The following is a 9,792-nucleotide window of genomic DNA, read 5'->3' as shown; positions in this document are numbered from 1 at the left end:
TGTTGCCTGTAATCTTTAAGCTTACTGTTGTGTTTTTGATTTTGAAGATAGTGCAAAGGACTTTTTTGTGTATTGTGTGAATACTGTAAATCTGATGTTAACAGAATGGAATTTTCTTTCAACTGTGTGTAGGGATGCAGTGCTGCCCAGAATTAGATATCTTTAAAGAGTTTAAAATGCAATAAACACTACATAATAATCGCCTTGTTACTTTCAATGCAATTCAAGTCTTTAAGAGGTATGTGCTTAATATTTCCTACTGTGTAGGAGAATTTGCAGTCAGCCATAGCACAGAGCAGTGGAATGGCTGGTTAACAGGCTTGTAAGGCAGATGTAAATGCAGAGACAGATGCCACCAAATGATTACAGTGTTGATGGCAGGAATGTATGCTGGAAACTGTTTGTGGGAAATGAAGCAGCTAAACAATAGGCAATACGATATTGTATTAAAAGGAAAACTTGAAGTTTTTTCCCCACGCTTGACATAGCTTTCTTACAGAAGGTCTTTAGTTGTATTCCTGAAGTAAGGAACTAACAGTGGAGAGTTCAGCTGATAAATGAGCTTCTTGCAACATAATTTGTTACTGTAGTTGCATTATGTATGCTAGGAACTCTTAAACACTTAATGTTGATATTAAACCATTAATGCTACATCATTGCTTCTAAAGCCAGTCATGGTCAATGGTGATGTTTTTGTAGAGTTAAGATGACAGCTAACAACTGGGCCAATGTGTAGGAGTGGTAAACAAAATGCTCATAATGCTGTCTAATCGTCTGTTCTCCCAAAATTTTGCATTATAGGACTACTACGTGAAGAGTCTGCGAAGACAGTGGAAGACAGCTTAAACTGAAGATCTGCTTTAAAATGAGGTGAAAGAAAGCTGTAGTGGCGTAGAAAAATATAAAGTTGAGTTAGAATTTTTTTTTATAAAATTTAATTCAGGACTGGTGTTTCCTCCCAGAGTTCAGAAAGATGTGTTGATAATAGCACATGTGCTACTGAGAATATAAGTCCTGTATACTTTTTTTTTCTTTTAAGACTTTTTAAGATAAGAAACCAACATAACCTGAACACATGGCTTGCTCAGTGTTTAATTGCAAGTTTTCATTCTCGGACTTTAAAACACAGGAATAAATGTTTAGTATTTGTGTGAATCGAACTAAAATGAATCCCATTTTTACAACTAAGCTATTCGTAGCTTCTTGATATACGAGAAATGGAAATAAAATATCTTTGAATTTCTGTTACAAAGTTGATTGTCTCTGTCATTGAACGTTTAATATTAAATAAGTTTCTTTCCTAATAAATCTACTCATGTCTTCAAGCTTAGTCCATTAATTTGGATGCTTAGTTATTCTGTGCTGTTTGTGGGTTTGGAATTTTTTGGTGCCATCAGTATTTAATTTCAAGGTCACTTTGTCAGCAGTTAGATGCTGTTGGGTTCAGTGTCCCCTAAAAAGTGCAGCTTATGCTGCAGTTGGTTAAATTATAGAAATCGTGCAATAAAAGTGTAGGTATTAAGTCTTCATAAAAGCAGTTCAACTTTGAAAGCCTTATCAGGAAGATGCCAGTGCTGGGACTGGCCATGACACTGCCCCATATTTGGTTTGCAGTATTCATTTGGGATATTAATTAACAACCAGTGCAGTTGGTAAGCACAGTCTGAATGTCAGAACAGATACAGGGGAAGGGAGATGTGCCTTATGTTTCTGTGTGAAGCTGTAGTGCAAGCAGGAGTAAAAGAACTGCAGCCTGTACTAGTCAGTGCTGTGGCTCCAAGGCATTGAATTTACATTCTTTTAAAAAAGCACTATCCTTTCCATAAGTATTCAGGACATGACTGTCCCTGTAACCCAAGTCAGACACGGACAGAGCACCACTGTGACTTGCTTGTGCTGAGTGGTGTGCTTGGTGTGCCTTGTGTGGCCTGTGTGTGTGCAAGTGCACTCAGAGTCTGCATGTTGGTCCCTCTGGTGAGTAGTGCTGGGGTTTGGATGAGGGGACGATACCAATTTCATTTTTGACTTTTATTGTTCTAAAGCAGGTATGCATGCAGGGGGGCACAGGGCACTGAGCCTGGGTGGGGTGGGGATTTTGGAAAAAATAATGAAAGTGGGAGCAAGTAAAATTATTACCAAGTTCAAATAGCAGGTACTTTCCTTCTGGAACTTGTGATACGAGATTCAGCCACTTCTTTCAATAGCAAAAATGTTCATCTTGCACCTTTTCTTACATGTTTGTTACAGGACTTATATGTCCCCTTATTAAGCAGAAGTAAAAATGATAAAATGGGGTACCTTGTAGTAAATTAGGCTGGGATTCAGATTCTGACATGTCTGATAGTGGAGTCTTTAGTGCTTTGAAGGAAAAATTCTGTTTTGCAGAGCATAGGAAACCTTTTGCAGAGCATAGGAAACTGTTTTGCAGAGCATAGGAAAGCCTTTTTAATAACTGCCTCCAGATTTGACTGTATGAACATCTCCACCAGAAGTTCATCTTTGTGAGAAGTATCTTCAAAGCTCAAGCCCAGGATAAATACCATCCCAGATTTTCTAGGAATGCAGAGCAAAATGCAAGTAGGTCCTTTTTAAAGTAAGCACCTCTTATGTGCTTTTTCTATACTTTTTTTGACAGCCTAATAGTCTTTTATTGGGTGTTAAAAATGTACTGGCCTGTGATTTTTTCAAAGTTGTGTTAAAATTTTAGGAGTGTCCTGTCCACTCTAAAGTGACCCCCCCACATCCTACCCCCACCCCAAAAACGAAGAGATTGAGGTACTTGAAACAACTGATACTTTATTGTAAGTGAAGAGTAGCAATGTCAGTTCAGTACAAGTTTGTAGTGCAAACAAAAGCAGTCCTTGGAAGAACGGTAAGTTTTGTAAACTTAGTCTCAGTTGTCATACCAACAGTTATTGTTCAAAGAAAAAGACCCAACAAAAAACAGTTAACATAATTAGTGTGCCTCTGAGTTTATCAAACTGCATAAAACATACAAAAATATTTCTCTGAATGCATAGACTTATTACTGTTGTTACAGTTAGATCATGATTAAAGTCTTAACACATTAACAGTTATTCTTGGTGGAAACTAGAGCAAATAAAGCTTTTTTAAACCAGCTGCTTCTGTAGCAGAATGTTCAGTAGTTAGTGGAGACAGTCCTTACACTGACTTCCTAAACAAAGGAACTGGAAATTAGATACTCATATTAATTTAGAGCCATTTAACCACTACTGTTTTTCAAACAGTTATTGCACATATTCTGAGCTACCTCCAGGCTATGCTGGAAAGATAAATACACAATTGTTAAAACCTCCTTTCCTGTCCTACAAGAAAAACAAAGTGGGAGCCCTAGTTAGGAAATTTTACTTCATACTGTGTCACAGTCTTGAGCTTCCCAGGAGTTGAATCTGGCGTTAAAGTAGCTCAGCTCCTGGCTGGAGAAGGGCCAGGATTGAGAGTGGAGAGTTAGCAGGGTTGAGGTGATAAGATGTATATGGGCATGTGGGGAAGAGGATGATAATTATTTTCAATACAGTAAGAAGAAATTTTAAGCCTAAGTAACTTGGTGAAATCCTGAACCCGTAGTCTCTGCTGGCAGAACGGGTTTCTGTGTTCTCCTGGCATGCAGCAGACTTACACACCGGGCTTGGGGAGCTCCTTGGGAGTAAAGCAGGACACTGGGAGGGTGCAGCCATGCTGCTCCTACCAAAACATGGTGCTGGTACTATTTATAGTCTGACTGTCAACATTGCAGTGCAGATCAACAACAACAAATACAGCACCAGCTGTGCAGCTCTGCTCTAGTGCAGCTTCATAAAGCAGAGAGGGAAGGAAAATCAATACAGCTGGGCAGGGGGGAAGAAAAATCAGCTCATGCTAAAAAAAGTCCCTCATGCCTCCACCCGCCTCAGGACCCAGTTAAGGTTTTGGTGCAAAGGTCAGCATCATAGTTTTTGGTACAAAACGAAAAGCCTCCAAAAGTGTAGCTTTGCAGGCTGCCATGTTAACAGGAAAAGCTCCAGCCTGTTTATGCTCCAGCAATGCTGCGGCTTAAATACTTTGTTCAACCCACAGATGGATGTTAACTGAAAAAAAGCAAGAGTAGGCTGTACATTGTGTAAAGTGAAGGTTAGTTACTTGCTTGTGCTGTGTTTTCCACTCAGTCTGGCTCACAAGAGCTGGTTTGCTCCCTCCAGCTGTGATCCCTCACAGGGACACTTGTGCTTCACCTGCTCCTCAAACAGCAGAAACCTGTAACTGCTGAATGAGGGTGGGCCACAAAGAGCCTACCTGACTGCACAGGACTGACACCTGGTGTGAGCAGTGCCTTGCTCACAGGGGTTGGAAAGGAAATAAATAAAACCATGGACACAGACTGGGGGTCTGCTCCCTATCTCCTGAAGCATAAGGGCTTTCTCTTGAAAGGGCACTTCAGCTTGTTTTGTGACTTAATTAAGGAGCATTTAAGAGAGGCTTCTGTATTATTTGGTGGAGGGATGCCATCACTTAAGGTACAATATTCTCACATGGGAAAGAAACATTTAAATGTGGGCACACTCCATTTACTTTCAGCCCAGTGAAAGTGTTTTCTCCTGTCACTTCAGAGCATTAAGATTTCTAGGTAACCCATCTGAGTCTTTGGGAAGGGGCAAGAGATTAAGGACTTGCACATTTTACATTTTTAGGGAGAAACTGTTCATTGTCTGCTAGATACCCTCTGACATTTAACTTAACCAGGAACTTTAAAATATATCTGTATACACATACAGAGACACATAATTTCCTGAATCTCCTTTTCCTTGGTCAGAGCGGGTATACTCAACATACTTTTCTTAACAGTAATTATGTCTTTCCTGCCCTCTGCTGCCAAATACAACCAATAAACTTCCTTGAAATACACTGGAAGCATGTGATTTTTAGTAGACAAATGAGGTATCCCTTAGCTGAATACAGTATCAAGTAAAAAAATAAAAGCAAAGGGGTTATTAAATATAAAATATAAACTATTAGTTAAAATAGTAACCCTAACAATAACTTAAGGTTTTACACACACTCAACTCACTGCCTTCCAAAGGCAGCAGCCTGTCATTACCAGGTGTTCACATTCCAGATGCAGCTCCAAGAGTCAGTAAGTCAGCTTGGATGCTCTGCTGTTGTAGCACGGCCTCTCTGTCAGAGCGGCTGCAGCGTTTCGGAAAGGAGAGCTCTCACTTTTCACAAGAACTAATTCCAGCTCTTGGAAGTCCTGGAGTCTGGCAACATCCTTGTCCTTTTAAAGAACAGACAGAATGACACATTAATCCTAAAAATAGCTGGTTGTTATTATTTATAAAATAGCTAAAGTAAAAACTAAAATTTCGGGGAGGTCACACCCAATGAGAGGAATAAATAATGAGAGGGGAAAAAAAATCCTACCAGCATACCTTCTTTCTTTCAAAGAAGACTTGTTTGTTTTTTCTCCTTAAAATGTACGTTTTCTTCTTGAACCTCATTATGATTTGCCAGTGTCTGTGTGTGTCACTCACCTAAGAGTTGTGATCAGGCTCATTTACAGACCTCCCGAACCGATATTTTTGGAACAGAAGAGCATGTTCATTTGTTAACAGCATATCTTTAAATTATTCATATGCCAATTTGTGGAGGTTATTTCCCCTTACTGTTTGTTCTTTTTAGGCAAGCAGATGCTGACGTAGTACATAGCAATTATGTTAAAAGCACCCTAATGCACTGCTTCTGATACATTTTAAAAAAGTCAGTAATAGTTTCATGTGCTTTAGGAGCTGGAATACTCTGCCTGTTTTGACAATATTTTTAAGTAAGTTACGATGAAGTTTTAAGAAAAGCCCAACATCCTTTTGAATTTGTGAGCTGAAGTCAGTTTTTGATTTTTAACAAAGGTGACATTTTACCAATCTTTTTACAAAAATACCTTCTCTGATGTCTGCAAAGTGCAAAGTCAAGTTAATCTCTGATTTCAATTCTTACCTTTCTTACTAATGTATTGGGGAGTTTTCTGATCTTCTCTACTTGTTCTGGATTAACACCCAATTCACAGCAGCTCACTCTGAGCAGATCTTGGTAGGTCAATTCTTGTCTGTCCAGTTCAATCTCAATGAAGTCATTGTCTCTGAGGTTCTGGACTCTCACCTTAAGCACAAGTTCTGACAGAAAGGATTAAAAGGTGGGTTTTTTTAAAAACAACAAACCAACCACAAAGGGCAACACTACAGTAATTTACCATTATCTTTTTTATTCAGGTTTTATAATGCAATCCCTATGATCTCACTAAGAAATACTGTGAGTTAATAGAAGCTTACAGCAAAAATACACAGGGGAACCATGTTTACACTGTTTAAACTCTCATCCATCCAGTCATGAAGTCAAGTTGTTACCAAACTACCAGAGCTGCATTTGACTCTATATCATATAGTGCAGAATTTAATTTTTCATGTTACTTGGACTGATCTTTCTATTGGTTTGCAAAGTATTACCGTGGTTAAAATACAGGCATCACAGCAGCAGAGCAGGAGAAAAGATTCAGGGTACTTTTGCCCACAGAACTCAACATCTCTGTTTCTGTTCTACTTGAGTCTGAAGCGGAATTAACACTATTCACCCAGTAACAAAACCATGGCCCACACTGGGATAGAAGGGCAGTAAACAGCCCCTCCTTACCTTGCATGCTGTAGGGGAAGGTCCCAGTGAAGAAGAAGGGCTGGAAGGCCGGGGTGGGGCTGGTCACTGATGTGTGGGACTGCAGAGGCCCAGCCTGGCCGGGTGCTCCTGGGGAGCAGAGCCCCGTGCCGGGGGGCATGGCCGGGGGGCACAGGGGACCGTTGGGCACCGCTGGGCTGGCGTGTGCCGGGGCTGTGCCGGCGGTGGGCACGGGGGGCGGCGGGGCCGTGGCGTCCAGCGCGGGGGAATCCTCTTGGCTGCTGCATGGCGAGGGTGTGCATACGCTGTCGACCTGAGTTGTTGATGGACAAGGGCTGGTTTCGCACTGGGAAGCAGAAGAGATGGAAGCACTTTCATTCTGGGATTCTGCCAAGCTGCCTGGAATGCTTTCTTCGGTGTAAACGTAAGGGAATGGTGGGTTGGCCAAGTAGTTTGCAACAATTGGCAAATTTAAATCCTTCACTCCTTGGCATTCAGTTTCTTCCTCTACTAATGAAGTTCGAAAATGGGAAGTAGGGGACGGGGAGAGAAAATAAACCATGATGTTACTGGACAGATCTTTCTCATCTTGAATAGTTTTCCTGTTGTGTCTTAAAACTACATCACATTCTGAGGTCATCAAAGGATGATAGAAATGTACCATTAGCATGAAATACCTGGGAGGCAAGTAGCTGTAAAGTTGAAAGAAAAACCTAGAAATGTCTACAGTGTATCCTGTGTTTAAAAAACAAAGTGGAGGGAAAAAAATAACCATTGAAAGACACGTAATTTCTAGCAGTGTTATTCCAGTGCTTTCAAAGGAATTCTATGACCAGTAGTTCTTTATTAAATCTCATTTACAATGCTTTAATAGCACTGCTGTAAATAGTTTCCTATGACCCAGGCCAGCAAATTCAACCCAGTATTTCTTCAGGCAAGTGACTACTTGCTGTAATACCCAAACAAACTCTTCTCTTGCTTAAAACACTACAGTAAGTGGCATTCCTGCCTGACTGAGGATTACAGGACATTAATAGTAATGTCAAAGCAGTTTAGAAAGATCAGCTTAATAGCACCACACTCCCAGAATAAAAACTAGGAGAATCTAAGTGATATGTGTTTATTCCCTAGGAAATACATTAAAGCTTAACAGACAGAAAATTACGGCAGCTCTGAACAGGGTTCATCCTCATGTGCTTGACTGTAGATGGTAAAAACAATGTGAGTCATTTGCCACAAACTAAGCCCAAAAGATGAGCACCTTTCCCAAAAGAAAACAAAGGTATCGTGCAAAGAACATGTCATTCCTTGAGTGGTGACTGTCGAAACCTGAGTCACAATTTAGCTGCAACTTCATTTAAGATAACCCTACACTGTTGATGTAAGAGCAGATCACTGTAGAGGGCAATTTAAGTGCAATTAGCAGAAGACAGAACATCAACATTTCCAAAGGTGAAGCACTTAAAAATTTTAATCTGGAGCACAGTACCTAAATTCTGATTGGCAACAGACACTGGTGGCGTTCAGGAGTGTCACAGGCATCTAACTGGGGTTGCTCTGCATATGAAAGGTGTAGATGGCAGAATTATGGGGCAAAAATTAATCATGCTGCAAGTCGCAGTATAACAACATGCTCAGAAGCTGTAACTTCTGGAATGACGCAGTTGTTTCGAAAGGATTTGTAATTTTCGATTATGGTCAGACAACAGGCAAATTGTACAGTTGTGAAAGCCTCCTGCATGTTAGCTTCTGCTTAGTGACAGCAAACAGGACTGCAGCAGCACATTTACCAAAGCATACAGCTCTTCCATCCCTTGGTGACACAGCTCAGAATACAAAGCCTTCCTACCTGAAATCCCCATGTCTATTTGCCCAAGTATGAATTTGAGTTAAAAATCACTTATCTAATGAGATACAATGGTCCCAGCCAAAGTTTCACCAATCCACTGCCTCAGATAAAAGCACTAAAAACACTTTAGTGTTCAGACCAAGAATTCTAGATGACTTCAAAGACAGGAACGGTACCTCCCAAAATCTTCCTGATGTCTGGTTTTGATGTTAACTGTGCAGCCAGCTCTCCTTTGGCAGTGAGGATCTGCTTATCCGCCCCAGCCTCCAGCAGGCAGGACACCACCTGAGCATGGTTCCGCTTACAGGCCCAGTGCAGGCAGGTCCTGCGGGAAGGAAAGAGAGGAGTTGGGATGCATGGCAAGCAAGTCCTACTTCACCTGAGCTGTGCGTCAAGTGAGGATAACTGGGAATAAAGTTTCCTTCATTGCGTCGCTTTTTAAAGTCCTGAATCTACTGTAAGTTGTGTGGGGCAGGGCCCTCCTTTGCTTTCCTATGGCACAGAGTGACTCCCACCGCTGTCCCCACCGCTGTCCCAGGCTGGCACCAGCGAATGGAAGAGGTCCTTGGGCAAACACGCAGTGACAGGTGGAAGGAGGGCGGCCTGCTTTTATCGTGATCCTCTTTAGAAGTAAATCTCCGAGCCTCCCGAGATTAGCTTTTCCTTTTTTGTAAATAGGGAAACTAAGAAACAGAAGAGCTGCGACCCCCCAAGCCGCTCCCCCCCACTCATGGATGGGCGCCCGAGTGCCGTGCGGGGCGCCCCGAGTCCAACCGCCTACAACACCCCGCAGGGAAAGGCAGCGGGGAGAGGAGCCGAGCCCGGCAGCGACCCCGGCCCGCCCCGCGTCCCCCGCAGCCCCTCACCAGCCGTTGATCTCGTTGCGGGAGTCGATGTCCGCCCCCGCGCCCAGCAGCCGCCGCACCTCCGCCACGTCCCCCAGCGCCGCCGCCTCCCGCAGCCGCTCCTCCAGCTCCCGCGCCTCCGCCGCGCCGCTCATGGCCGGGGCCGGGCTCGCCGGGCAGGGCCCCCCTCGGCCCCTCCCCGCCGCTCCGGAGCCCGTCGGGAGGGGCCGGGCGGTTCCTCAGCGCCGCTGCCCCGCCGGGCCCGGCCCGCCCCGGGCCCCCGCTCCGGCCCTCGCGGCCGCCGCCATCTTGAGCCCGGGGCAGGCGGGGAGCGCCGGCGCTACCTCGGCCGGGAGGGTGACGGCCCTTATGTGGAATATTGTGTCCCGTTCTGGGCTCCTCCGTACAAAAAAAGACAACGAGCTACTCCAGAGGGTCCAG

The 9,792-nt window shown here is 43.3% G+C and overlaps 2 protein-coding genes across 6 annotated transcripts in view; one reads left to right on the top strand and one right to left on the bottom strand.

Annotated features, from left to right (window-relative positions):
- LUC7L3 (LUC7 like 3 pre-mRNA splicing factor) overlaps positions 1-1,330 on the top strand; it is a 19,330-nt gene extending 18,000 nt beyond the window's left edge. For 2 of the 4 annotated variants that reach the window (XM_017812007.1, XM_017812008.1), the window contains exon 12: positions 1-1,330. This exon is cut by the window's left edge and continues 115 nt beyond it. The gene's annotated coding sequence lies outside the window, so the exon portion shown is untranslated. The other 2 variants (XM_017812006.1, XM_017812009.1) reach the window with 2 other exon arrangements.
- Positions 1,331-2,776: 1,446 nt separating this feature from the next.
- On the bottom strand, positions 2,777-9,506 carry LOC108495859 (ankyrin repeat domain-containing protein 40-like). Of its 2 annotated transcripts, none has more exons than XM_017812010.1 (5): positions 9,373-9,506; positions 8,683-8,831; positions 6,679-7,167; positions 5,989-6,164; positions 2,777-5,272 (listed from the first exon to the last, which is right to left on the bottom strand). In XM_017812010.1, exons 1-5 carry the CDS (start codon positions 9,504-9,506, stop codon positions 5,129-5,131), a joined length of 1,092 nt encoding a protein of 363 aa, XP_017667499.1. In that variant the 3' UTR covers positions 2,777-5,128. The 2 variants fall into 2 exon arrangements, with proteins under 2 accessions (XP_017667499.1, XP_017667500.1); XM_017812011.1 differs by having other exon boundaries at positions 6,679-7,164.
- Between the last annotated feature and the right edge of the window lie 286 nt (positions 9,507-9,792).

Source organism: Lepidothrix coronata, unplaced genomic scaffold (genome assembly GCF_001604755.1).
Source record: "Lepidothrix coronata isolate B3197 unplaced genomic scaffold, Lepidothrix_coronata-1.0 Scaffold34, whole genome shotgun sequence".
Classification (NCBI taxonomy): domain Eukaryota; kingdom Metazoa; phylum Chordata; class Aves; order Passeriformes; family Pipridae; genus Lepidothrix; species Lepidothrix coronata.
This window is presented reverse-complemented; position numbering and strand designations above follow the sequence as displayed.